Source organism: Camelus dromedarius, chromosome 30, assembly GCF_036321535.1.
Source record: "Camelus dromedarius isolate mCamDro1 chromosome 30, mCamDro1.pat, whole genome shotgun sequence".
Taxonomy (NCBI): domain Eukaryota; kingdom Metazoa; phylum Chordata; class Mammalia; order Artiodactyla; family Camelidae; genus Camelus; species Camelus dromedarius.
The window spans coordinates 7,169,243-7,197,222 of NC_087465.1; the positions used below are offsets into that span (position 1 = coordinate 7,169,243).

At 40.5% G+C, this 27,980-nt stretch overlaps 1 protein-coding gene across 2 annotated transcripts in view; it reads left to right on the plus strand.

Annotated features, from left to right (window-relative positions):
• Positions 1-27,980, plus strand: part of NKAIN3 (sodium/potassium transporting ATPase interacting 3) — a 411,817-nt gene that overhangs the window by 289,762 nt on the left and 94,075 nt on the right. For both annotated transcript variants that reach the window (XM_031441570.2, XM_031441571.2), the window contains exon 4: positions 16,523-16,720. In XM_031441570.2, the coding sequence (XP_031297430.1) occupies positions 16,523-16,720 (198 nt within the window). The remainder of the gene's footprint in view (positions 1-16,522; positions 16,721-27,980) is intronic.

The following is a 27,980-nucleotide window of genomic DNA, read 5'->3' on the forward strand; positions in this document are numbered from 1 at the left end:
TGTGCTTGGATATTTGATCTATACAAGTTTATGGATGAGCAAGCAGTGGAATTTGCCAGACATGTCTCCATTCTTCATTTTAGAAACAGACCAACTGCTTGTATAGTAGTATGGCATTTCTTATACAACAGTTTGCACACACTGTAATTGGTTTTCATTTATAAAAAAAAATGAAGTTCATATTCAGACTGGTTTATTGGAGGAGTAAATCTTTACCTAAGTGATGACAGTATTATTTTTTAGTGTATATAATTTTTTAAAGGAAAATAACATGCTAGGATAGCTTTAACTCATAAAATAGAAAGGACTGCTTTTCTTCTTTATAAGTCTTCAGCATTTTTTAACCTTTTACATCGTATGTTTTGATTAAAATAAAAAATTAATTGGAAAGAAAAAATGAATCTCGATTGAACGTTTTGCATATGCCAAATACTCTGCTAAACACTTTATATGGATTATTTCATTTAATCCTCATAACAACCCTCCAAATTTATTGGTATTCACATTTTACAGGTTAGAAAAATACCAAGGCTTAAAAATAAAATATAACAAAGTAATGATAATAAATATAATAAATTTTGAAATCACTAATATTCACTAAATATTCACAAATAGGACCTCCACCTGCACTGTTTTAAGTGCTTTGACTGTGTTGTATCATCTGATCCTTATCACACATGTTAGTGGGAGCCATTATCATTCCCATTTTATAAATGAAAAAGGGAAAAGATACATTCCCTCAGAAGGAAAAAAAAAAAATAACTGACCCAAAATCACAAGGCCAAATCCAAACACAAGTAGCTGCATCCTTAGTTAGTGCTAAAAGATGACTCTTGGATAGTTGGGAACTTCATGCTGGAAGTAACAGAAACTCTGATTCAAAGTGCCGTATACATTAAGGGCATTTAGCATCTCACATCCCAAAGCCCCGGAAGTAGAGCAGGTTTCAAGATTGATTGATGGGGTGATGTCATCAAGAGTCCTGATTATTTCCACATCTGTTTTGCCACCTCAGCCTGGCTTCCCACATTAAATCTGCTCCTTGTTGGCTATCAATTCAAGCAAATCACTTGTACGGAGAATGAGCCCAAGTATACTCAACTTTGACTGAGAATGACAACGTTGCATTAGGAAACGGAGGTGGCAACCGTTCTAGGCTTCAGAACTTGGTAGCTGGTTCCTTCCTCATCGACAAGGTCAGCAGAACGGCATCACCTACCCCAGGTGCTGTCGTGAGGATTAAGTCAGTTAAAACACATGTCGTGCTACAAACGGTGGCTGGCACATTGTAGGTGCTACATAGGTGTTCTCTATTATGGTGGCTGCTTTTCTTGTTGTGCTGTTGTGACAATGTCCAGAAAAAGCAATTATGGTGCTCTCCAGATATGAAAAAAAGTTTCCAGTCCTTGCAACAGATTTTCTCACACATCTGCCTTACAGGAGTTGGGTATCAAGCCTTTCCCTTGAACAATTACCTGATAGGATAACAGACTCACCTTTGGCAACTATCAGGACATCCCAGAGCTGAGGGTAGTCACTTTGCTGAGATCAGGACATGCGGGGATGGAGCATAAAGGAACAGATTCAGCACCCTTTCCCCATCTACTGTGAATATGATGAAAAGGCTGCTGGCATTGGTGCATCCAGAGAACTTGACATAAGGCATAATGGAAGAGAGGAGGAATGAGTCAGCAGCTGTATATGCCTCCCTCCTCTGCCCTGTAACTGCTAACTTGGTTGAAACAGTGCCTACTCACCCAAAAATCAGAACTAGGTCACCCAGGTTGTTCTGAGTGAGTATCTGCACATCTGTGTCCCCAGTGCCTCCCTCCAGAAGCTGCACAGTCAGCCAGTAACCTTCCCAGTAAGAAGAGACCCCATCCCACAAGGATGCTGTGCTTCCCTGCCAGGCGCTCCCAACAAATAGTAACACACAGCCTCCTGAGTTTAGAGAATGGGTTTTAGAATCAAATATGATAGCTTGTGCAAATGCTCTGCACATCTGTAAGACGTAGCAATAAAGGGTGGGGGTTCGTTTCCCCCTACAGGACTTCTGATCTGTCTGCTAGGGCGATAGATCAGTCCTTTCCTGATAATGGATTAACAGCCGATGTACAACATTAGGCACCGTGTGGCTCATTAACCCGTGACACCAGAGTCTTAGTTACAGAAGTGAGCAACTTTATAGAACACGTATTAGCGCGAACATTAACGGAATGATCGGGATTTAATGTTTCCTAATGGGCCATTATGTCCTTTTTGTTCTTGAAGTAGATTAAAAAATACATGAATCCGTGGCATCGAGATTAATATCGTTCTAAAGAGCGGGCATCAGAACGCTGCAGACACGTGGGGAGTTGCTCCCTTTGTCCTGGAAGCTGGGATTCTCAGAAACCTAGAGAACAGCAGCTGGTAGGAATTATCTTTCAAGAAGACCAGCCCAGATTTACCTAGAAATTAACACCTGCTACTGAAGTCATGTCTTAGATGCAAAATTAGCAAGGAGGCTATATCCACAGTCACTTTTGTACAGTTTCAGTTCTCCTTTAAAATTGCTGCAGCAAAGTAACATTCAATCAGGAGACAGCACTGAGTTTTCCTGCAAATGAGGGTTGGACTGCAGTAGTCAAAATAGTGTCACACCCAGACTGTGAAATGGGAGGCGGGCGCAACTCAGCCTCTGTGGCTTGAATTGTTAAATGCTCACACTTAATCTAGAGAAAGAATATTCGTTTTCCAGCTAAAGTATTTTATGATATTTTGGAAAGTCTTCACTGAGTCATTTCCCTAGAAATAGTGTATTTTCTATAACACATTATGCTTCTCAAGTTTGAAAGGTGATTTTTAGGTCCTGCCTGCCCTTTACTCTTGGCTTCGTCGGTTTAGTGATTTCTGCCTAATGAGACTGACATTTTGATACAAGAGTCTTTTAAGAAAAACTAAAGCTGTATGTTTTGCTATGTGTTTCATAATTTATTGTAATTAAAGTTGTGTTTTTTTCAGTACTAAATAATGAATAACCATTATCCAGCTAATTTGATCAAGCGCTAATTTTGGATTCTACGTTGATTAAGTTAATTTTGGAAGTGTCATTATTTATGTACACAGATTAAGATTCTTATTAAAGCAATATTTAGTTTTGGTTCTTCCTTATAAATATGTGTTTCTGCGTGAGTATAGAAAATAGGATTTGTAAACAGAACTTCAAACCTTTTAAATTTACTAGACAAACAATAATTTACTCTCCAAAATCTTTGTGATAATGAATCAGATGGCAAAAATTACTGGTATAAGAATCAAATTTATGAATCTTCCAAAACATGATTTTTTCTTGATTATCTCTTAGGCTCCTTAACCTGCGATGGTGGGGTTTTTTGGCTTAGTGTGGCATACGACCGGTAAAACAAGTCCAGCAAAAAAAAAAAAAAAAAGGCTGTGATAGATAGAAGGAATTTTTCTTGTTACAACCTTGAGGATTTGTCAAACTGTACATATTTTACAAATAAGTAATTCCCTAGTACTTTAATTCTGAGATCACACCAAAGGGATATCAGGATAGTTGACTCAATTCTGAAAAATATAGTCAAAACAATTATTCGTTAGGTTTTTAAAAGACATTTTAATGCATCTTGTTTAACTCACGTAGCATTTTCCCCTAAAGTATTAAACCAATTTATCTATGTAAACACAGTGTTATTTACATGAATATTGTTCCTTTTAACATGTAGTTGAAAATACTCAGTTATAGTGAAACCACTTCTAAAAGCAGCCAAGTGTAACACAGGCACCAGGCAGTCAGTTCTTGATTCCAGCCACTTCTCCTTCTCATTAGCCACTTTTTAAAGCAAACTTATCCTGTCTGTTCTCTGTCATGTTCTTGTTTTCTTCCTTTGCTATTTGTGTTTATGTAGTACTTCCTCACCCTAAGATAAATATTCATGCTTTTCTTCTAATTCTTTTATGGTTTACATTTTATGTTTAACTCTACAATACATTTGGAATTGACCTTTTGATTTTAAAGTGCGTATATTATTTATTTTATTTGAGAATCACTAATTCCTTCAATAAGCATTTATTACACATCCACTCTATGTTTGGCACTAATGACACAAAAATGAATCCATGCCAACTCCTGAGGAACATAAAATTGGAGGGTAAGACAAGCCATAAAAAGATAAATTACACTAATGTGAAAAGGGTCAAAGGGCAGGAAGACACATAGATTTGCCAATAGTGGTAGTTTCTCAATTGACTGGGATTTGCTTCTTGTTGCCAGTAGAATGCTGAGTTCATGGGGTGCTTTCGTTACAAAGCTGGACTCACAGTAGGAAAAAAAATAGGTGTCCTTTTGGATATGAACTGGCTGTGTCCAAGTCTGGACAAAGACAGTAGAAAAATGTCACTGGGGAGGCACTGCTGCTGCTGCTCCCACCTCATGAGTCCAGAAAGATCAGAACGTTGATTGCCTTCCATTAAATATTAGGCACAGGGTGGTCCTCAGAATTCTTCCAATGCAATGTTTAACCTGTGTGTGATGTGGAAACTTAGATCAGAGAAGGCTAGTTTGGAATCTGTCGTTCCCTCTTCTTTCCTATGCAAGTTGAGCTCCTTGGAGTCTTCTCCACATTATTCTGCTTTTCCCAGTTGTGGGACAAGAGGCATGTGTGGCAGCGGGTGCAGGGGTGAGGCAGAAAGGTGGGGAAGACCTGCCATCACTCCATGAAAAATCTAAGAGCCGTCAGAAGTAACTAGCATTCTGAAAATGGACCATATTCTTGTTACTGAAGTTCTTCCTTCTGTTCACTGGCAACTCTGCATTGACTGGGAACCTGGTTACATTCTCTTGGGAACTAGCCTTTGGCATTTTAGGTCACAATGAGAAGTTCAGGGATGAGCTAGTCCTATGAATCACTGTCCAACAATCAGCTGAGATCTTGTCTGTTATTTTTACTCTAAGCATCTGGCTTTGTTCTCAATTGAGTCTCAGCAAAATGTCCACAGATAATCCATTTGTCTTATGCTTTGCCTGACAGGTGAGTTTCAGCCATTACCAACACTGATGCCACGGGCTGATTGACATGCTTTCAAATCTTCTGAATACATTTCTATCAGATGTAGGAATTGACCTAGCAAAAAGTTACCACAATTCACACACAAACATAAACCAAAGCCCTCATTTTATGTGTAATTATGGCCAAATTGGATATTTATAGAACTAAGAAGCTGTAATTTATACATCCCCAAAATGGGATTTTTTTTTCAATACTGAGAATAATTATATAGATGGTCCCCAAATGTTTTCAATAACAATTCTTGGTATTTTATGATGAGATGATGGCCCTAACATGTTTAAACATTCACAGTAAATTATAGGAACATCTTTATTTCTAAATGTTAATAAAGAAATATGCATCGTGTAGTGCATTCTATTACAAGCTATTTGAATTTGAGAGCAGTATTCATGGTCATGAGTTAGTATAAATGACCAAAGTATATTATGAATCATTAAATAGCTACAGAAATTCTCAATGGAATTATTATCTTGTAATTCAAATTCTGTCTTTCATTAATTGTATGTAGTGCATGGCTCTCTGACCCATGGATTCCAAGTTCACTGTCCCCATAAAATTCCCTTTGCTCCTTGGCCCAGACAATTGCTCTTTCTTTGACAATGGCAGCATTTATTTCCTCTCCTTTATTTCCTTCTAGCTCTCCTTTCCATGCACTATTTCCCAAAGCCAATGATGGCCCAAGCCATCAAGTTACCTGGCTTTCTACTGCAAAATTCTCGCATTTGTTGGATGACTCAGAGAGAAACTACTGTTTAGATTCTGGACAAGGGGAAAGGGGTGAGAAGAGGAGGGAAATTGTTCTTCCCCACGTTAGCCTGCCCACTAGAAAAGGCAGCTGCTGTATCTTGTTAGCAAGCTGTAACTCTGAGACATGTGATGTCAGTCCATCCTTACCCAGAATGCATCAGTACGCAGTACACATGTACCCCTGCCCTTCCTTCCTCACCAGTCTCTACTGAGGACCACATAACAGAGAACATGCTGGTTTCTAATAAAGGGTGAGATCGTGGGGAGGGGATAATTGGGAAATTTCTGCCCTTACAGAATTTATGTCACATATGTTCGCCAATTCCAGTGCCTTTCTCATGACCTAGTCTGCCTTGGGGTCCGATAGCCCTCACCAGACTCACATCTAGAAGCTGAATTTTAAATACATAACTTTCCCCAAATAGAGGCAGATGTGCCAAATAGCATAATCTTCTGCTGAAGACCACCTCAATTTTAAAATGTAAGGGAGCTACCTGGACTTTTAAATTGCAATTTTATGGAACTTGCCTGGAGTATTACAGTACTGCTCTTTGGCGCGTGGCCTGGAAGGACAGAATGTTAGCGGTGAAGGAAAATGGCATGACCAAGGCTGGAGAGTGAGTGCGAGTGCCTGTCCTTCTATTTTAATTCTCCTTTGATTAAAAGTTTAAAAAAAAATTTTTAAGTCAGCCAATAGCCTGCAACCCAAATTGAGATTTTTTATTTTTGACAGTGAGGCTATGATGAGGAGGCAGGCAAAGTGCCTTTTCAGTCTCACTTGCCACGTCTGGGGGCCAGCTGCTGCCCTTGAGGGCTACGGGGCCTTCTTCCCCAGCCAAACGGGGCCCTTAGAAGCACTGCCCTTCACCGAGGAAACAGACCTTTAAAGAAAGAATAGTTCTGACAGTAAAAAGAAAAAAAATCTTCTCCTGTTTGATCTATTTCTGGAAAGTCTCCAAACTAACTTTGGAAATGCTAGACTTCCTCAAAAACTGTGTATCTCACTCCCAGACTCAGAGACAAAAGAGCTGGACCCTTGGTTGATCAGATCTTCCAGCCACAGGGGCCATGTGGGAATCTTCTGATTACTGATTGGACCACCCTCCACATCCCCAAACCACAGCCCCCACACCGTGCCTTTCAGTCTGCACAGAGCTCCTGATGTGCAATATTTATCCTCAGATAACGAATAAGAAGCCACCATGCCTTGTCACTGATGGGCAAACTGCTCGAAGCATCGTTCTTAAAGATAAACTCTATCAGACTGCGTGAGTCACTTCCTACAGCAATGGCTCTGAATTAAAGTCGTTCTAAATACCTCTGTTCTGCACTCACCAATATATTATAATTAATATCGATTATGTATCTTTGGATTATAAAGTGCTCATGAAGAAAATATGAAAATATTTCTTGGTACAATGACGAATAGAGAACAAAGACTATACAGATAGCATTTCTGTTAAAGAGATGAGCAAGAAAAAAAAATGTGTGCACTCACTCTCAGAGAAGATCTTGTGACCTAATGAGATTTTTAAGTGTATAATGACCTAGATGTATATATTTACAAGGAGGAAACCTACACTGTTTGAAGTCTCCTTGTGTTCAGACAAAGGGGAAATAGGGCAGAGCATAGCCAGGCACCACTGCCACTCCAGACACTGCAGAAGATGTAGCCACTATAACTACCCACATCTCTTGAAGATTTCATCTGGCAAGATTCCCCCTGGAAATAACCCCAGCTCGTGGCGAGAGGGCTGTTTGGCGGCTAGCAGCAGAACCATCAAAGGGGAGAGGCTTTCTCAGTTGTGTGTGTACTCGTTCAGGTACTTACAGAAAGTGTAGCTAAGCATGCTTTTGGACGAGTTTGGATGTTTTAAAAGTAGCTGCTCTCTGTAAGGCCAGTCAGACATTGATATGCCTCCCCATGGTGTGAAAATTGAAAAAGATTCAAATATTCTTTGGAAAACTTCAGATTCATCTTTAATTAAGGAAGAGCTAAATGTGGTCTTTACTTCATTTGGGGGAATTACAATTATTGGGATTAATCATTACTAGTAAGAATTCACTTTCTAATATGATTTAATTAGTAGTTTGGACGCACCCTGAGCTCCTCAGGACATTAGGAAAGATCCTTCCATGACTCAGCTTGGGGTTAAACTATAGCCTTAAATAGCATCCCCCGCCCCATTCAAAGAATTAAACAGTGATAAAATAAGCAGTGTTCACTATTTAGGTAGCTCCTTTGAGGCCCTGGGCCTTAAATATTTGTGGACTATGTGGCTAGTGACACCTAATCTTGTTTAGATGGAGGACAGAGAGCTAATGTTGGCATGAAGCATTGTCAAACGTGGCGTGATTACTCACAGTCATAGCAAGAGCTCTATGAAGACATGAAAAGAGACAAGATTCTCAAAATGAGTACTGTGGGTAGATGTAAGCTTTTATTCTCAGTTTAGCCCCTTCCCCCTGAACATATGTACACACACCAAGACTTGTATGGAACACGAGAAACCCCAACGCAGTTAAGAACGGGCTGACACCCATCCCACTGCCACAGTGGAACTCCAGCCAGAGCTGTATTTGAGTCATTGTCTCAGAGACTTCCGGATCCCTAGAGGCTGCCTCCTGCAAGCCGTCCAAGGTGGTTACTCTGCAACTTGAGATGGATGGTGATAGATGCGAACCTTCCAGAGAGGTTTTACCACATCCAGGTTGGCAATTAATCAGAACTCTTTCCAGGCTTCACAATTATTTTAGCAAAGGAAGCAATTAAGAAAAACAATCTTCCTTTGCAAAGGGTTTTAAACCACACCAGGAGCCACATCCATGGGTCAAAATACCAATTCTGCCCTCTTTATCAGCTTCCTTTCAACAAGGGAGCAACTAAAAGGACCATATGACTTTTCCTCTTTATTTTTTTAAAAGGATTCTATCCTGTTAAAACAAGTATCTATTTTTTTTCTCTCAAACAAGGAATTTTCCTCCCAAAATTGAAAAATGAGTAAGGGTATTCTTTTCAGATGGTAAACTTAGCAAAAAAAACCCCAAAAAACCAGACTGAATAGAAAAATTTCTGTTGTGCAAATGAAAATGTGAGCATACATGCATATGCATGCATGAATTATGACTACAGCAAACTATAAATACAACACATTAGTACCTGCACGAAGCACAAAGGTAGCACAATTTTATGGTCTCAAAATCCTAATTAGCATAAATGGCATAACACTGTAATCAAATAATTATTGATTAACACAAAGACAGAGAAGCCAGATGTCTTGAATGGGCTTGGCAATTAACTAAGTAAACTACAGGTGTTTAAAATTCATAGATTGCAAACAAAATGTGTACTTATTGTGAAAAAATCACCTGTAGGCAAATCTTAGTGCCATCAGCCACAGCAGTTACATACCATGAATGTCAATATCTGTGAATGTACATTATACTTTTACAAATAATGTTTGAGGCATCACTGGTAAGAAATGTTTTTTTCATTGCATTGAAAAATGTTGTGACATTCCATGCACAAATGCTCAGCTTTTGGAAGGCTGTTTCTGCAGGGACATCCCTGGTTCTTCCCTATGAACCCGACGCACCTCAGTAGACAAACCAACATAAAACACGACAGGTGTGTACGTGAGCTCGGTAAATTCAGAAGGGTAAAACTGCAGAGTCATACGGCGTGCCCATTTTAAACTTCTGGATGTTACCACTTTATTCTGTTTAAGGCTGATCATTGTCCTGTGGATGAGGGGAAAACACGCCACCTGGACAGTGACAAGCGTAGCAACTTTGATCACTGGTACCAGGATGCTGTCAGTTCTATTAGCATTTAAAAGACACAAATTTGTGCTTTGTTGATCCTTTCTACTGTATCTTTAATTCATTTCTGCTTTTATATGGTTCTTTGTCTTTCAAAGAGGGCGATGTTCTGTCGGAGTTCGGCAGGTGCTCTGGTTGGCTGAGTGGGTCCGTAGATGTGAGTCTTGGTGTACTTGTGGGAGAGGGTGAGCCACGAGCATCCTTCTACTCCACCATCTTGCTTCTCCCTCCATTTCTGCTTTTATATGTTTCTGATGCCCTTACTTTACATTCTTTGAAATATAATACTCATCTTCTAACACAAAAGAGACTACATGTTTTCTTCTATTTGTTGTCTATCTTCTCATACTAGAATGTTAGCTTCACTAAAGCAGGGATTTTGTCTCATTTGTTCATGGATTAATCCCTGATCCCAGCACAGGGTAGGCACATAATATACATTTGTTAATCAAATCTGTATCTACATCTTTTCTTCTCATATAGTCTTAACTTGTTATTCTTAAATCTTTGAACTACCTGCTTAGCTCATTAATTCTCAGCCTTTATTCTTTTCTGCTATGAATATTTAATGCCATAAATTTTTCCCTGAATATCATTTTATGTATATTTCACAAGTTCTGAAATTTATTATTATTTTTATTATTATTATTCTGTAAGTGCTGTTTGACACTAAAAAAGAAATCTGTATTATGTACTTTGATACTACCTGAATTAACTATTTAATTTTTAATAACCAATTGCTAATCCTTATAAGAATCAAATAATTTCATTATAATTTGTAATTAAAAAAAAAATCCTTTCATTCCTTCTACATTTATCGCCTGGCGTTCACCAGTTAGGTAGACTTTACCTCATCAATTGGGTTATCTTGATACATAATTCCTGCTGGAAAGGCACAATAAATGCCTAATTCCTTTCCTTTTATCACTCATTTTTCAAGTAAAGTTGATTTTTATAATTAATAAACTTCCTTTTTTAGAGCAGTTCATAGCAAAACTGAATGAAAAGCACAGAGATGGTATTGTTTAAAAAACTCCTTTAAATGTTAATATCTGCCTTTCTTTTCTGAGCATTATGGAGTCACAGATCTTCACTGATTCAATGCGTTTGGTCTGCCTCATTGTTCTTTAATGCTCAGATGATCATAACATTAACCAGTGGGAGACCCTTCACACTGGCCCCAGGTCCTTTTAACATGACTCATCAATTTGTGAAAGTTTTCTTAATTTCTAGCACAAAGATATATTGCACACTTTCCTTGTTGCTTCCTTCACCACACCTGGATCTGGCATTTCTCCAGGGAATAACCTTGGTTCTCTTTAGTGAGGGAGCGTGTCAGAGAGCACAAACCGGAGACGCTCACTGCTGCTGGGATGACGTTGTTTCCAAGCCATTTCAGTGGACAGAGATCTCACACGCACACACACACTCACATGCACAGATACACATACCCACTCTCACACACACACACACACTCACACACATTTTATATAATAATTTTAAATCATGAGTGCATTTTGATATTTTCCATTCAGTGTTAGCATCACATACTTTTTTTCCCAGCAGTACTTACATGTAGAAAGTGCCCACAGTACCAAACCTTCGAAGACTGACAGGCAGGAGCGTATACTAATCCTGTAAATGAAACAATGAATATGTACACTTCCAGACTAAAACTGTACTAATCCTAAAATTCAGCTAACCCAGATATGAATACAAATATATGACTCAGCAATAGTTACTTTTTCAAGTGCTTTTTACTGTGGGGCTAAGGTATTCAACTGATTGGATTAAAAGATCAGAACAAAATAAATGAACACAAACATGATACATTTTAGTAAAAACTGTATACTTAACAGCGTGACTGAATGCACTAGAGCCACAACTCAGGGCATGATGTTAAAAGTTGTTTAGATAACATCCGGAGGAAGTTTAAGTGAACTGATGTCATCATTCTGAGGACTAATTGATAACAGGCAATATTTTCGTTTTCGTTTCTAAAGTAAAAAAACAGATTAAAATATATTACTAAAATTTATGTTACCAACAGGAACAGTAGACTGTTTTGCAGGTCACAGTATTTACATTTATTTTCTTTGATCTCATAACTGACTCTTTTCTCTTACACTGAAAATCCTCTTTTCTAACACTCTTTAGCGTGATGCCTTGTTTTAACCCACGTATAAGGAAAATGGTTTTAAAATGGTAAATTCATATAAATACACAGATAAATACTGCTTCCGTGCCCCATGTGTTCCCCCTTTATGGGGCTGGTGTGCACACTCCCCAGCAGTTGACTTATTGGCTGTTGAGTAACTGGCTGGCTCTGCCCCCTCCGTCAGAGAACTGCCTTCAGCAGATGGGCGCCCTCCTGCTCAATCAGACGCTGGAGTCGCCTTCATTTATCTCCTCTCATCTCCACATGCTATTCTGCCTCCAAAATACATCACACCCCTGTCCTGCCCCTTCTACGGCTGCCCCCTTTCCTTACCTGCTACAATACCCCCCTAACTGGCTTCCACCTCTGCCCCAGTCAAATCCATTCTCTACACAGTTCTTAGAATGATCTTTTTAAAAATGCAAAGCAGGTGAGACGAGGATTTGACTTCCCAGCTGGACTTTATGTAAAATCCCGACTCCTCATCAGGGCTTGCTTCCTACGTCTCCTGTTAGTTCTGTTTGCACGCGACACTTTCCCCACATCTTCACGTGTCTGGTTCTTTCTCATCCAACAGGTCTTGGCCCAAATACCCTCCATGAGAGACGCCTTCTCTGACCATCTCTTATAAAATAACTCCACTCCTCATCCCAGTCACTCTCCACCACGTTATTGCCTTTATGTTAGTTTTTAAGACGTATAAGTATTTCTGTCTACTTTATTGCCTGTGTTCTCCACTAGAATATACGTTCCGTGAGGGCAAGAATAAGATCTTACATTCACTCTTAAATCCCAGTGCATAACTCGTTTTAGAAACTCCATAAGTACCTGCTGAATAGATGGATGAGACTTCAGGGCTTCCCAAAATGGCTCAATCTAGGGAATTAAAGCCCAAGAATGAAGACAGAAGGCTTGATTACTTTTAGCTCTGCCTCTGGCCCCTGATCAATAGTAGACAATTGAAAAGCCCCAGCGATGCCTAGTTGTAAGGGTAAGAAATAGAAAATCAAAATCAATGGCCACTGCCCCCTCTGCAAACCTTCCTCAGTTTCGGCACCAGCGGCACAGGCCGACACCGTCATGATGTGCGGGTGGCTTGCAGAAGGATTCTGTAAGAGAGCAACGGCAGATGGCAATCACTTTCCAATGGAAGCTTGGATGCCTTTTAAGCCTGTCTCTAAGAGCTGCTTTTGATGTAGGAAAATAATATACACTGGTTGAGATATTTGAACTGACACTAAGTCTTTGTATTATGGGCTCCAAACACTTAAGCCTCACTAGCAAGCACTGTGTTTGTCCCTTGTTACATGGATCTACAGTACGCTCTGAAATGTTTGATGCTTCGGTGAAAAGAAAATAATTGGAAATGTAAGAAAGTTGTTTCAACTTTCCCAGTTCCTATTCTGAGATGAACAGTCCTTCAGAAGAAGTTTCAATTGACATGAATTCTATTATATAAATGTAAACTCAAAGCCGACTCTAAAATTGAAATCTATTTCCTTAAATACATGTGGACTTCTCCTCAGGGTCACATTTTCACTTCCAGCTGGGCTGGCTTATGATCAAAGAAAGTGAAAAGACAAAAAGCGGATCGCCATGTAAGATTGGATTCAGTGACCCTTTGAGCCACAACTAAGGAGAAAGGGGAGAAAAATGAATATTATCAGAGGTTGGGAGTCCATTTCTAGCAATAGAGAGGATTAGCTAAAGTTAAATTAGACACATACAAAAAAGCAGACGATTAAAAGAACAAAGAAGAATAAGAGTGAGTAACTCCTTGATTAATGAAGATTTATAGAGTGGTCTACTATAATAGAAAGTGAACACTGAATTCTTCAGGACGTGAGCTAATTCCAATACGGTGGCTACACTTACTGCAAATAATGTGGGCAGGCATGTCCGCATACCCAAGTTAATGAACATTTCAAATCATTCTGGAAATGTCTCTTTTTTAAAAAATTCAAGTATTCGAAGAAAATGGGAACAAGTTTGGGATTCACACTAATGAGACGAAGGGGCTTGTAAACATTTAATATTTACCTGAGTAGATTATTTAGAGAAGGGCAGACATTCTGGAGTAATTTTAAGTCATAAGGTTGGGAGTGTGAGGAGATACAGCCAGTATCTTATTCTCCACATGTTCACTCGTGTTCTCCTGTGCACCCTTGAAGCCATCATCCCATGTTCTTACCACCTTGACTTCCACACTTCGTGAAAAAACATCAAATCATCTGTCTCAATCCCCTCAATTCCTTGAAATCCGTTTTTTCACTCCCAGCACTCTCCTGGTATTGCCCCACAGATCTGCAAATTCACTGTTGTTGGTTTGTGTGTATGTTTTGTTTTAGGAGGCTTTTTGACCGTGGTGTGACCAACTGCCCTGAAATTCTTCCTCCTGTTGGCCTTGACACTGTCTCTTCCCAGGCAGTCCCCACACCTCCCATGTTTCTCCTCTCTCTCCTTGCTTTCTTTGTTTTACCAACTGTCCTTTGGTAATCACACACACTTGCATAAATACAAACACCATTATTTACATCTTTTAAATTCTGATGGCAAAGACATTGCTTGTCAATTTTTTTAACCATAGTGTGCTTAAATTATCAGATAATATTTAATGCCAAGAAATGGAAAAGAAATGACATTTGAGCTACTCATAATTATTTTTAAGGTCACTTTGTTGATCTATGGTTTAACACTAAACCATGTATTTCAAAACTATAGGCTTTGCTATGATAACCGGAAGAGTCAAGAAAATAAGTGATCTTCTGTATTCATTTATTTAGTTCTTTTTATTTAAAAAAAAATTGTGGTTTTCTGAGTTGCATTCCCTCTGATGTGCCTCATGCAAAACTGAGTTGATTATGTGTTGAGTTTTTTTTTAATGTTTGATATCTAACTGTCGAAGGAGATAGAAATCAGACACAAACTTACGATAAAACTTTATTCCAAATTTAATTAAGAGTTTAGAATTTTATATATAGTTTGATGCTGTTGATGTTCTCATTCAAATTTTAATACAGCCATTGCAAAAAATAATACAGTTTATAAATATGTTATAGTGCCAGCAAATTAAGTGAGAACCACACTGAGAGATTTTTATGAGTGTAACAAACATGTACCATTAGTTCTTAAATTCACTTTTGTTTTATTTGGGTAATATAAATTTTAGTCAAAGTCATATTGAAAGGAACTTACAGCCCTGCAATAGAAGAGGCCACTGGGTAAGGACACTTCCAGAACAGAAATTGCTATGAATTTTGAGATCATGCTAGTTCATCCTGAACCTGATGAATTCTATTAAGATGGGAAATCATAGTTCTTCTGTAGTGACCAAGGCTAACTTCCAGAGATTAAATCTAATGGCCAGGAAAGGGAGCAGTGTGCAGTTTGCCTGCAGGTAAATTGCCTTGTGTTAAACTGAATTCACTCACAAGAGCAATTATTTTTCTGTAATATTTTCTCTCCAGAGGGTAAGTATAAATGATACATGTAGCAAACTAATAACCAAAAAAGAAAAAAAAAGATGATGGAAAATGTCTTATTATCCATAAAATGCTGTAGCTGTGATGGTAACAGAATATATGTAGCAAACCAACAACCCAAAAAAAAAGATATAAAATGTTTTATTATTGATCTAATCAAAGGCATTCTTATAATGATTCTTGGAATCATTTGTGTTGAGGTAAATCTAAAACCATGGAAAAGCTGCCTACTAATGTGAACTGGAAATGTTTCTCATCTGAAGATGCAGGTACCACACAGAGCAGAGGATAACAAGGGAGGGGTTTCCACTGACCTTGTCCGGGCGGGTCTCACGCTGGTCAGCTAGAAGTTCAAGGGCTTTCCACTTTGCACCAGCTTCCCCTAAGTTTTCAGAGTTCCAAATTCAATTTCTGACACTTAGGAGTGTTCCATGCCACTGAGGTGGGGATGGTCCTCCGAGGGGCACTGGAATGCACAGATGAGCATCATTTGTCCTGGACAATCAGCAGGCAGCCCCTGGGCGGCTGAGCAAAAGTGGTGCCCACTCCGCATGTCCCCCTGGCACTAGCGACAGTGAGCTTGATGGGAGTGGAGGCTGGGAAATCGACCAGCTGCTCCTATATCCACGGCTCCCTGCAGATCCACATCCTGGCCTGTGGTCTGTGGGCACCCTTGCTCTCTCTCCATCACCACACCTCCTCAGGTGTCCACAGGGGTGGCCGTAATCTCTAATTTATCTGAGAGTCAAGAGTCTTGGTTCCTCATGTATTCTTTTCAAACCATTGTTTAGGACAAAAGCATTATAACCTTAGTCCTTCATAGCTGACCCTCCACAAACACTAAGGGCAATAAATGTTAGCCCATGAGGATAATTCTAATGACAATGAAGCAAGAAGAAAACACAGAAGAAAATTTCAGTATAGACAAAATAATTTTAAAATAAGCATATGAATTTTTTAAATAAACGTATCATCTCTGGATTTTTGATGTGTGCTAACCTTAAAATGTTATTATTGGAAGAATTCTATCTCCACGTTGAATAATTATAACCCCAGTGAAAAATGAGCCACTTAGCCATACGATACATGTGGCCATTGTTCGCTTTGTCTTTCGTCACTTTTTACTTGAAATTTAAACCATTTCAGCAATTTCATCTCTCCTGAATTCGTCTTAATGTGAAGAGCAAAGATGTGATATGATATGATGGTCTCCTTTCGCTCTCTTGTCTCCTGCCCACTAGGATACAGATCTAATGACATTCAACATCTCTGTACACCGGTCGTGGTGGCGGGAACACGGGCCCGGCTGTGTCCGAAGGGTGCTGCCCCCGTCAGCACACGGCATGATGGACGATTACACGTACGTCTCCGTCACGGGCTGCATCGTCGACTTCCAGTACCTGGAGGTCATCCACAGTGCTGTTCAGATTCTCCTCTCTGTAAGTACCTCTTTCGTGTCTTTGTCTGATCAGGACTCTCTGTAATGGCATTTTACATCTAACCCTTCCGTCCACAGTCCCCTGGTAGATAACGCCACAGGTAAGAACATGGAACAATGATAGTAACCGCTATTATCCCAGCATTCGTTATGTTTAATGACAGATTGCATCTTTTTCCTCTTGGCATCCAGACACTTTGTTTTTAGAACCAGTTAGTCGCTATGGCTTCTAACTTGAGATAGAACACACAAAATTCAGTGGGATTGTGTCACTTTTCCCCAGAAGCGTTGTCCATTGGCTCCTCCCTTCTAACACGCTTCTGCTACTGCTTCTAGTTCCAGTGCATTCTTTTCCTAAGGCGCGTTAGCTCCTTATGTGAATGAACACTTAGAGAAAGAAGGATCAAACATACCCGCTGGCTTTCTCAATCTAATAAACCTCATATTTATGATTCCTTGAGAAAATAAATTCCTCCAGAGAGTCTTACACGTTTTAGTGCCTAAAATTTGTTGTGAGGGTACAATTCCATATAGAGAAACAGAGGGGACGTGGCTTGATTGAACTACAGAAGACTCATGTGCTGGGAGTTCCTTAATGATATTTACTCTGTACCTGGTTGTCCCACCCACAATTTGATCACATTGCAGAGTGCAATTCATTTAATATATATCCATCATCAATAATGCTCTTTCCTTGAAATCCAACAAAGATGTGGCATTTTGTTTGAGTCAATGAGCAATAAAGCCGTTCTCACAATCCTTTTCACATACGTCAGCCATCTCAGTTCTTCTAGCCAACTGGTTAGAGTCAGAATAAGAGATACAGGCTTAATAATAAATAAACAGATGACAGATGTCTAGGAGGCGTTTGGCAGTGGAGAATGTACCTTGGAATTATTTCCAGAGAGACTTTAGGAGTCCTTGCTGTCACTTACTGTATCCGTTACCTGCTGCTCTGTAACAAACCACCCCAAACTGTGACTACGTAACATCAATGTGTTGCTTAGAGTTCGGTGGGTCAGGGCTTCGAGAAGGGCTCAGCTGGGTAGTTCTGCTCCACATGACACTGGCCAGGGTGTCTCACACGAGCCTCTCAGCCAGGAGCTCTGATGGCCTTAGGACACCCAGGGAGCCCTCCCTCAGATGTCTGCGGCCGGCTGTTGCCCCACTTTCTCCTCCACATGGCTTCTCTCTTCGAAGAAAACTTGACAGGCTTTCTTAGAGCAAGGCAGCCGGGTTCCAAGCAGAGGAGCCCAACGTGCAAGCATCACCAAGCCTCTACTTGAGAGTCCTGCCTGCGATCGTCCCCCTGGCAGCAACTCATGTGGCCGAGCCCAGAGCCACCGTGGGAGGCGCGATGCAGTGGTCTCACCCTCACTTACGTAGTTCATTCATTATTGTTCTTTAACCTGCGTATAAATATGCATGGTTTAAAATAGGGTTTTAGAACGTATTTGAATTAAAATTTTCAAGGAAGACTAAAGACTAGAATAAAAAACTCCAAAGATCTTTCCGTGCTCTAGTTCAATGAAAGGAAAATTCTACCCTGAATTCAAAGAGGTTGTACCTCAATGCTGAGGAATTTTTCTTCAGAGATTATCCTTTCCCTGTTCTCTGGTCTTGTTTGGGGGTTTTGTTGTTGTTGTTGTTGTTGTTTGTTTTTAACTCTCCTGGCAGTTACATATGAAACTGTGGCAAAATATATATGTTTAAATCTTTGAATTTTTTAAAAATGTGGCAAATTTTCTTTTAAAATTGTTCAGTCTATTTTAATGTGAAACAGTACTCTATTGTCATATCCTAGGTCCTAAAGGTTCTTATTAACTTTTTTAATATTGAAACATTTTTTCTAGAACCCTTCCTCTGTGAACAGATTCCTTTACTTTAAAAAAAAAAAAATTCATAGAAAATTGCCAAGCCATTTTTGTGGAATGATGGTATGATGTACAGGCTCTTATAATGCAGCAGAAAGCTGTCAGAATCAAAAAGTCATTTCTCCATAGTAACTCCAATTCAAATGAATAGCAACGTGAAAGTATTTATTGGATATGGAGCTGAACTGACACGTAAAAACTTACACTAAAGGGAAGTAGTGAATAAAGTATACACACCTAAAATACTTATCACTTATAGATGAACTCCTTGGCATCTCAGCTAAGTGAACATTCAAAGCTCAGCCCCTGCACACATTGTCCTGATTAGACTGTTCAGCCTTCCAGCAGCAAAAATACTAGTTGCTGATTTCTGACTTTCCTCGTGTAACACACCAGCGAGACAAGATTCCCAATAGATTTTCTTTTTATATTAAAATGAAATCTACCCTGAAGTCACTTCACAATCATCAAATTATGTTATGATTGTTGTGGTTGATGGCGTATGGCTTTCTGGTATTTTCCACTTATCTCATTTGATACGTTTACAATGATTAGAATTGTGATTTTTTTTTAAATCCAGTGCTATGAGAGTGCTTCCAGTATCAGTTGCTTAGCATGTGCTGAGACGTCAGTCTTAATCCTGAGAAAAGGGGTGCTGACTGCAGTATTGGTGCACATGTGGCAGAGTCTAGACAGGTTTTTGCTTGCTTGCTGGTAGCCAGTTTGAGAGAGAGAAAAACTTTGGCCCTTGACTTCCTCTAAATATCTATCCCCCCCACACACACAAAAGGACTTAAAGACTGTAAATGATCAAATTGGTTTAGTCACTACTTATCAGAGTAGCCGGAGAAGACATGTCCTGGGAAGTAGCATTTGAGCTGAGACACAAAAGAAGTCATTTCAAGTGTGGGTCTAGGAATATTCCAGAGGAGACAGAAAGATTCACATGGCTGGAACTTGGAAAATACGGGAGAGAGTGATGAAAGGTGAAGTCAGAGAAGTGGTAGAGGTTAAAGAAGACATGGTACAGAATTTGAGTTGGATTACAAAACGCTGGGAACTGTTACTGTGTTTCAGCCAGGAGAGGGGCGTGCTCTGTATTTAGGAAAGCAAGTCTGTAGCTGCTTGGAGAGTGGATCTGAGGAGAATAAGAACAGAATAAGAAAAACTAATTTGTAGGCTATTCCAATAGACCACATGAGAGGAGGTGGTGGCTTGGACTCGGGTGGTAGCAACAGAACTAGAAATGTCTACACAGCAGTTCTTGCTGAAGAGAGGACGTGGCACGTGAGGAAAGGGAAGAAAGACGAAGCTTGGGGCTTGGGTTTGAGCAGTGGGGTAGGGGATGCTGCTAGTTACCAAAATGGGAGAGTCCAGGAACTTTGCTTCACTGGCAGCTTCCATCTCTTCTTGACATAAGAAATAATGGGAATGAAACATAGATTTTTTTAAATAGTTTTAATTATTAGAGAAATACTTCCAGAAATATCACAAGGCTGATATAGTTAGCCTAAAAGGAGCACCATCTGGAAGTGGAAAGTGTGCCTTCCCAGATGGAAAAGTCTTGCCATTCTAATGGCACTTAAATTGATTGTCATTTCATAATGGTTTAAAGAAATTAGTGCAGTATTAGCCGTTCACATTTGACTAAAAGTAAAGTTGGTAGCAAGAAAGCTGCGAGGAAGTGGTGCTCTTTATTTAAATTGATTAATGTAAATAGCTCTTTCATTTAAAACTGGTTTATATAAAATTCAAGCAAATATTTGCAATGCATAATTATTACTTAGTAGCAAAGATAATCGGGAAGCCATGCAGACAATGAAACATGAACAATTAAAATCTTCAGGATACACAACAGCTTTTAATTAGGCAGTTAAATTAATCTAAATAAATAGAAAACCGTGTTGTAAGGCTTGGCTGCAAAGGATTTTAAAACCAATGATAATAATTAAAAAAAAAATCAGGGGGGTAGGATGTATCTCAGTGGTAGAGTTCATGCTTAGTATGCATGAGCTCCTGGGTTCAATCCCCAGGACCTCCATTTAAAAAAAAATAAAAATAAATAAACAAACCTAATTGTCTCCCCCACAAAACAAACAAACAAACAAACAAAAGCATAGCTATCATTTCCTGGGTGTATACTATGTGCTTGGCTTCTTCCTTTGAAATATCATCTTGCATAATCTTTTCAAGAGTAATGCAGAGTAGACCTTATTTTGTCTAATTTACGTAGGAGTAAATTGGGACACAACATAAACATCTTATCCATTTTCCTGTGGTCAGCCATTGGGGAGGGGGCATCAAACTTGGTTCAGATATATCCCAAAATGACTGTGCTTATTAAGGATACTTTGTTAATCCATAAAGCAAAAGGCAGAATAGATATAAATGTTTCACTTAGTATATGTTTTGGAAAGATATTAGGGTTCTAAAGAGTCAATCTGCAGATTTTGCTCAACTATCTCACGATTTCGTAGAAGTCAACGTCTTCAACTTGTGGGACTTCTGTGTCCTGCACGTACGGGACACAGCGGGAAAGAGCAGACATCTATTGTCTCTGCTGGCCAGCTTCCACACCCCCAGCCTCTGATAACAGCACATCCACTGCCTCACAGTTAGAGAGCCACACGCCCACTCCCGCCCTCTACACGGTGAAGGTGGGCTCCGGCCGGGCGGGGCTGCCCCCACCACCCTCCAGCTCCAGGGCTAGACGCGAGGCCCAGAAAGTGTCATCAGCATGTTGCTTCCTCTGGACCCAGGGGTTGGTTCAGGGAGAGTCATGTGAGGTAAGCTGGTCCTTGGGACTCAGTTCAACAATTCTCAACTTTTAGGAAATATCACTTCTTTCCTACAAGCGTGCTGAATTAGGAGGGCTTGCGTTTGCAGATACAGGCAGCCACCGTGTGGAGAGGGACTACCTGAGGCAAAACCAGCTGTGAAGAAGGACATACAGAGACAGAGGGAGACAGGCAGATCAAGCCGTACCCAAACCAGCCTCACCTTGGTTGGCTGTTGGCTACTAGACAATTTAAAGTCACATGCATGTCACTGTATGTTTCTATTGGCCAGCGCGAATCTGTGGCATCCCTGACAAATGGTGATGTGGCCTCTGCTTGAACATGCAGCTCATTACCCCTCCAGGCAGCCCCACTCATTGGACTGCTCCAAGGTTTCAGGATGACTTTTTGTCTGTAGATCCAAAGTCCATCACGTTGGAACTTCCATCTATAGTTCTGCCTCCTGAGTATCAAAGAGTATCTAGTCTTCGTTCACATCCCACTCTTCTGGCTTGTCACAGGAAGATTACCTTCCAACCCATCTTGCAGTCTTGTCTCATAGGACATCACCGACATTCTTGATTAGTGCTTTGCCGACAAGATTCTGTATTTGAATTGGCAGCAGTTGCGGGTTTATTAGCCGTGATCCCTTTGTCCCTAAGGCAAAAAGCCTGGCTCTGTCTCCTCCTTGTGAAGCTGTAGGTGAGGTTTAGAGTTCTGCCCGAGACCTAGGACACTCTCTGCCCCCATGAGGTGTAATCTGGAAAGAAGAAGTAGCTACGGTCATGGGATGCTTGCCCTTGCCCTGAGTTCTGTCATGGAAATGGACATGGACTTTGTGCTGAGAAGAGGATTCAACCAATTTTCAAATCTTTTCTGGATTTTTCTTTTTCCTATGTCCTCCATATGTGTGCAGTCACCCAGTCATCCAGGGGTGTTTGGAGAGCTTGTACCCCTTAGATTCTCTCCTGCACATGTGCAGGTTCCCAGTTTTATGTAACAAAATAATCATGAGCGTTACATCTCATCACTTTGCCATGTAGTGAAATGTGTCATGAGAAGGACGTCTCATCATCTCATCTCATCATCTCATCACCTCATACATCTTTGCCATATTCTATTGTTCAGAGCAAGTCTCAGGTGCTGCCCACTCTCAGGAGGAGTAGGTTACATAAGGGCAAAAATACTAGAAGGAGAGAATTATTGGGGGTCATCTTGCTTGAATGTCGGATGTACCCCACAAGCTACACATAGACACATCCGCAGATGGTAGGAGATTTAGTAGCTTTAGGTGTTTGGGCAAATGTCTAACCAATCACTGACCAACTCCTAAGCTATGCAGACATAGTGGTGACCTCTAGGATCCTAAAATAAAAATAGGTTTAAAAAAAAAAACTGAACAGAGGCCTGAGAAGCTACATACCAAGATTAAGCTCAGACAAGTTAATGTAAAGCAAAAGAAAACAACAACCCTTTGGGGGAAAAAAGAAGAATCAAGAGTTTCTATATTATCTAAAATGTCCAGTTTTCAAAACAAAAAGAGAGACATGAAGTGTACAAAGAAACAGTATATAGGGAAGTGTGACCTATATTGTAGGTGGGGGAAAACAGTCAATAGAAATTGTCTCTGTGGCAGTAGAAAAAAAATATTTTCATATCAGGACATTAACAGAGTAACTTATGGGATAACATACAATAGTGGATGTGTCTAACCTTGTTTACAATGGATGCTGGGAAAAGTTGGGGGAAAAACACCTACCAGGGGTCCATCATGAGTGATTCAGGGAGCAGTGACAGAAGGGCACAAAAAAGAGAATTGGTCGTGTAATTGCATTCTGTCAAACGGCTAGATAAGCAGCCAGCAGTTTTGCATTAGAATGCGTTTGGTTATCCCATTTACAATGGGCTGGTAATCCCATAAATATTTATTGCTGAACTAAAGAAAGCAGCATAAGCTTTTACCCTTTGAGAAAGGTCTGTAACCTGCACGGTGCCAGGGAAGTATGAAACCCTGATGATTTGGTTACTTCTTAATATGTTAAAGGCTGGACCGCGTTTGGCTCCTGTGAACACTCTGAATGCAGCTGTCGGAGGCGCACTCCTGGAGGGCAATTGTGAGCATATGCTGCCGTTGGGGAGCGATCAGACCCACAGCTGCTCTCTACCCCAACCTGGAGCAGGACAATGTGGAGTCCACGGGCTAGCAGATTTACCTTTGTTGGCTGGGAATAAGGATCAATCCCTTGTGAACAGACTGAACATAAGAACAAAAGGAGAAAGAAGAAGGGGGAAAAAAACACTTTCCTTAAAATGATTCTGTATCTCTGTACACTACATAATGTTAATCCTCCCACGTGGCTTGGAGGAAATAAACATTCTTTTTTTTTTATTTTGAAAGGCATGGCATCGCTTAAGCAATAAATACATCCCATTTCCAGGTCTATGTGCTATATATGTTGAACGAACAAAACCCCAAAATCTATCACTTCTGATTTTGCAGATATTTTCAGATCCTGTCTACTCCTCAAAAAAGATGTAGGCTGCTAATAATAAGGCACCAGAAATAAAAAGACCAAAAACAGCTATTAGTAAAACAAAGTCATAATCAAAAGTCAGAGAGAGAGAGAGAGCAAAATCTGTTGCCTGAGAAACTCTGCAGTGACTAAACGTGATCATTATGAATGTCCTTGGCAACCAGAGCAAAGAGGAAAACTCAATAAGGAAATAGCCGCTTATTTTTAAAAGTTCTGGTGCTTTCTCAACACTGCACATCAACATACATTGGCTTCTCTTGCTGTGTTAGGATGACAGTGAGCCTCCACTGCCCTTGCCGTGGCTTGCTGTTCTTCCTGATGGCTCATCCCACTTTTTCTTCTCTAGCCATCGGCTCCCTTGTCTTGCTCAGTTTCCGCTCCTTCACGCTGTCAGTTTACAATACACGTGATACACCCCCCCCCCACCGTCCTTCTCCAAGTCGTAACCCTTTGGGCTCAGCTCTCTCTGGTGACTGAGACGGTGCACGTTTTGGAATTCTGAGAGGATGACTCTCATTGGCTCAGCCCCTTGTTTGATGCTAGGCTACAGGTCACAGGCCAGTTTATAAGCTGTCTGTCTGTCTGCCTTTGGACTCACTCCCCACCTGCAGGTCAGTTATCTGTGACTCTGGGAATAGCATGGCAGTTAGTGGCGGGAGGTGCGGGTGGGGCTGCTTCCCCAGGAAGCGCATGTGACAGGCAGGCACTGCTCTTTTCCCCCCTAAAGTTGGGCGTGTGTCTCGGACCCCATTACGTTTCTTTTTCAGCTCTAAGAATATCCAAGAAATGTGTCCTTAATATCATTACCCAGAATATCCATAATCCACATCAAACCTGACATTTTGGGGTTAAATAATCCCTATCTTTGCTGGAGTTTGAGCCAGAGGGAAGGAAAATATCACTAATTAAGAAGCAACAGCATGGTGCCCTGTTTTATTAACTAAATCCTTTAAGTATATAAGTGATGGTGGAGGGTCATTCCTTTTACCTACCATTTTAGACATACATGAGTATTTGCTTTTTGGTTTTTAAAATACAAAACGTCTCTTGTAACTCCAGTAGTCACTAGGAGAACCTGTGAGCTTCAGGGCTGGTGGTGGCTTTGCTTTCTCTTATCATCTCTTTGGGGTTTTATTTCCTTTTTTTGGCCACTATTAGTAGCCTTTGCACACACGGCATGTTATTTCTCTACAGGAAGTAAGGTGGCTTGACTGGCAATAAATGGCTTCGTAATGAGGTGATTATTTTTAACATGTGTAGATTCTAGTCTGGCTCCAATAAATATCAAATAGAGCATGAGACGAATGTCAGAGAACATTCCTTTTTTACTTCCGATGTGGTGTGTAAGTACAAGAAAAATCCATTCAACTGTCACTAACAAATGTGCTTAATAAATAAAATGTCATCGGGCAGAAACGGTACTCAGTAACAGTGCTTAGAAAGTAGTGCTCAAGCCTGAAGCTACTCTCGGGAAAACCTATCGCTCCCTCCCCCAACAAATACACTTAAAACACTGTCCTTCAACCCATTAAAGTGTTTCTGGAGGTGAGTGAGGAGTTGGCAAAGGAAACGGAAAGGTGGTGAGCAGGAGTCTTGGAGGTCTGTTCAGTCTCAACCCCAGCCTTACCCTCGTTTTCTTTCTTCTTCATCTTCTGCAGTTTCTATTCGTCTGGGGGAGAGTTGCCAGTAATGCGAGGCTTCCTGACAGTTGCCTGCACTCCTGAGACGCTGTAATAATTTGTCTTTCCAGCATTAAGCAGAGTTTAACTCTGTGGGAATGCAGGGGCGGTGGGGAGAGAGGCAGTGACAGGCAGTGTGGCCTCAAGAACACAGCCCTTAGCTGCAGTCAGCAGCCTCACTCGCTCTTGGCTCCTGCTTCTTTTTTTACTGTCTTTTTCCTTCATTCATTCAAGTATTCATCCATCCTCTATCCATCCATCCATCCATCCCCTTCAACCCCTATTGTGTACCTTCTGTGTGCATATCATGGTGCAGATGATCAGAAATTGCCTCTGCATCAAAATTTCAGGACAGTGAGGTCCAGGAATTTGTATATTTAACAAATTCTAAAGGTAATTCTGATTCTCTGACATGTGTTAGTACCACTTATTTAAAGGCTACAAATATGTATAACCTGGATTCCCATCACCTGGATTCTGTGTAACCTTTCTGCTTTCTCTGTCCACTATTCAAATCTCACCCCTCTTCTTCCGTCCCACATAAGCATAAATCCAAACAAAAACAAGAGCTAATACTGCTAAGGTTTGTTGCGAACATTTATAACTGAAATAAGGGCTGGCATTCAGTTGGAGGTGGGTGAAAAGAAAGATGCACTTTTCCCCGCCATGTTCACGGACCCCCTGAACTCCATCCACAAACCCCTTGGATGTCTGTGGACCTCATGTTTAAAAGAGATTTTAAAGCCGAGTTATGTAGTGGGGAAAGCCCCACCCATTTCAGAATCAGGTGGTCTGAAGTTTGAGTCTCAGCTCCAGAATGACTAGCTGTAGAACCTTCAGCTAGAAGTGCCTGAATTTCTCCAAGTCTTTGTTTTCTCAGCTCTAGAATGCAATTAAAAGGGGATTGAAAACTTAATAGTGCTTCACAGCTTTTTAATTTAATTAGATAACACAGAAGGTAGCCTGGAGCGTTGTGAATGTTCAAAAGTATGCTAATATTAGTCACCTAAAATATCATTAGGCCCCTGAAATCAATATTACATGAACTCACTTTAACTACATCAGCAAGTCTTATTTGGGGTTGAAATTAATATTTATTTTTCGTGTTTAAATACACACATATGTATACATCTGTGTGTGCATGTGTGCGTGTTTGTGTGTGTGTGTGTGTGTGTGTGTGTATGTAAGTGATCCTAACCTTGAAATTTATGACTCCTCAGACATCCACCACATCTCCAGATCCCAACCAAGACTCCAGCTCTTTCAAAGACCATTTCAAAAAGTGTGTTGGTTTGGGCAACAGCGTGCAACATGACTGCCTTCCGTTCTCCATCTTTGGCTTGAGGCTCACCAAGTTAGATGTCACTGGTGATTTTGAAGTCATCGGCAGATGGCAGACACTGCCCCCAGTCTCTGCCTAGGGGACAGAGCTGCTGGATCCAACCAGATGACTATACTGAACAAGTACACACGTGGTGCACAGCACGACCCGATAGGAGACAGTCGGTCTGAATTCCTCACACTGAGGCCTGTGAAGTCTGCATGTACGCAGACAGCTGGGTTTGCGGAGAACACTTTCTTTTACCACTTAAACCTCAGAGTCTGAGTTGAGCCAGGAGACCCAGTCCTAGCCTGACTTGTGCTGTGCAGAGGACAAGGACGTTGAGGTTACTGAGTGCTGTGTCGTTTAGTTCAGTAGAAAGGAGGCAGAATTTTTAAGGTGAGAGAACATTAGCTCTTACTTTGCACGTGCACACACACGTACACACGTGTACACACACACTAAACCTAACGGGAATTTCAAGGCATCACTGGACAGGCTGTCATTCTGAAAACAAACCATTAGAACCTTCAATGTGACTTCCCCCCAGCAAAGAAAGAGTCTATCTCATGAGGTCACTCGGGGTCATTCACAGAGAGAACAGAGACCTCTCCAGTGCACTTTATTCAGAGACGGAAAGCTCCACTCTGCTGTAACAGGAGTTGGGTGAAAACATCTTCCTCCTGCTGTTTCTTCTGTATTTTTCATTTGGCTCACTCTTTATTCTCTGGAAAAGGCGGAATGTTTTAGTTCCAAGAAGGATTCCTCCTCAGGGGGCTTAAAACTCTTTTTCTTACAGTGCCTTTCTTTATCAAAAATCAGTTTCACAGCTAAGCAGTAACATGGTAAATGGATTCTAAAACTTAAATAAATGAGTCCTCTGGTCGACTCAAAGTTCACGAAAATACAGTTTACAAATAACGAATGATGAAATCAGTACAAAAGACTCCTCGATTATAGGTAAATTTAGCAACAGGCACTTTTAGGAAATCTGTAGATGTGTGAGTTAGATGAATGATTCTCGCAAAATCGGGCAGATCTTGACCAGTTAAAGCAGTCTTGGGAAAAACCTGAGT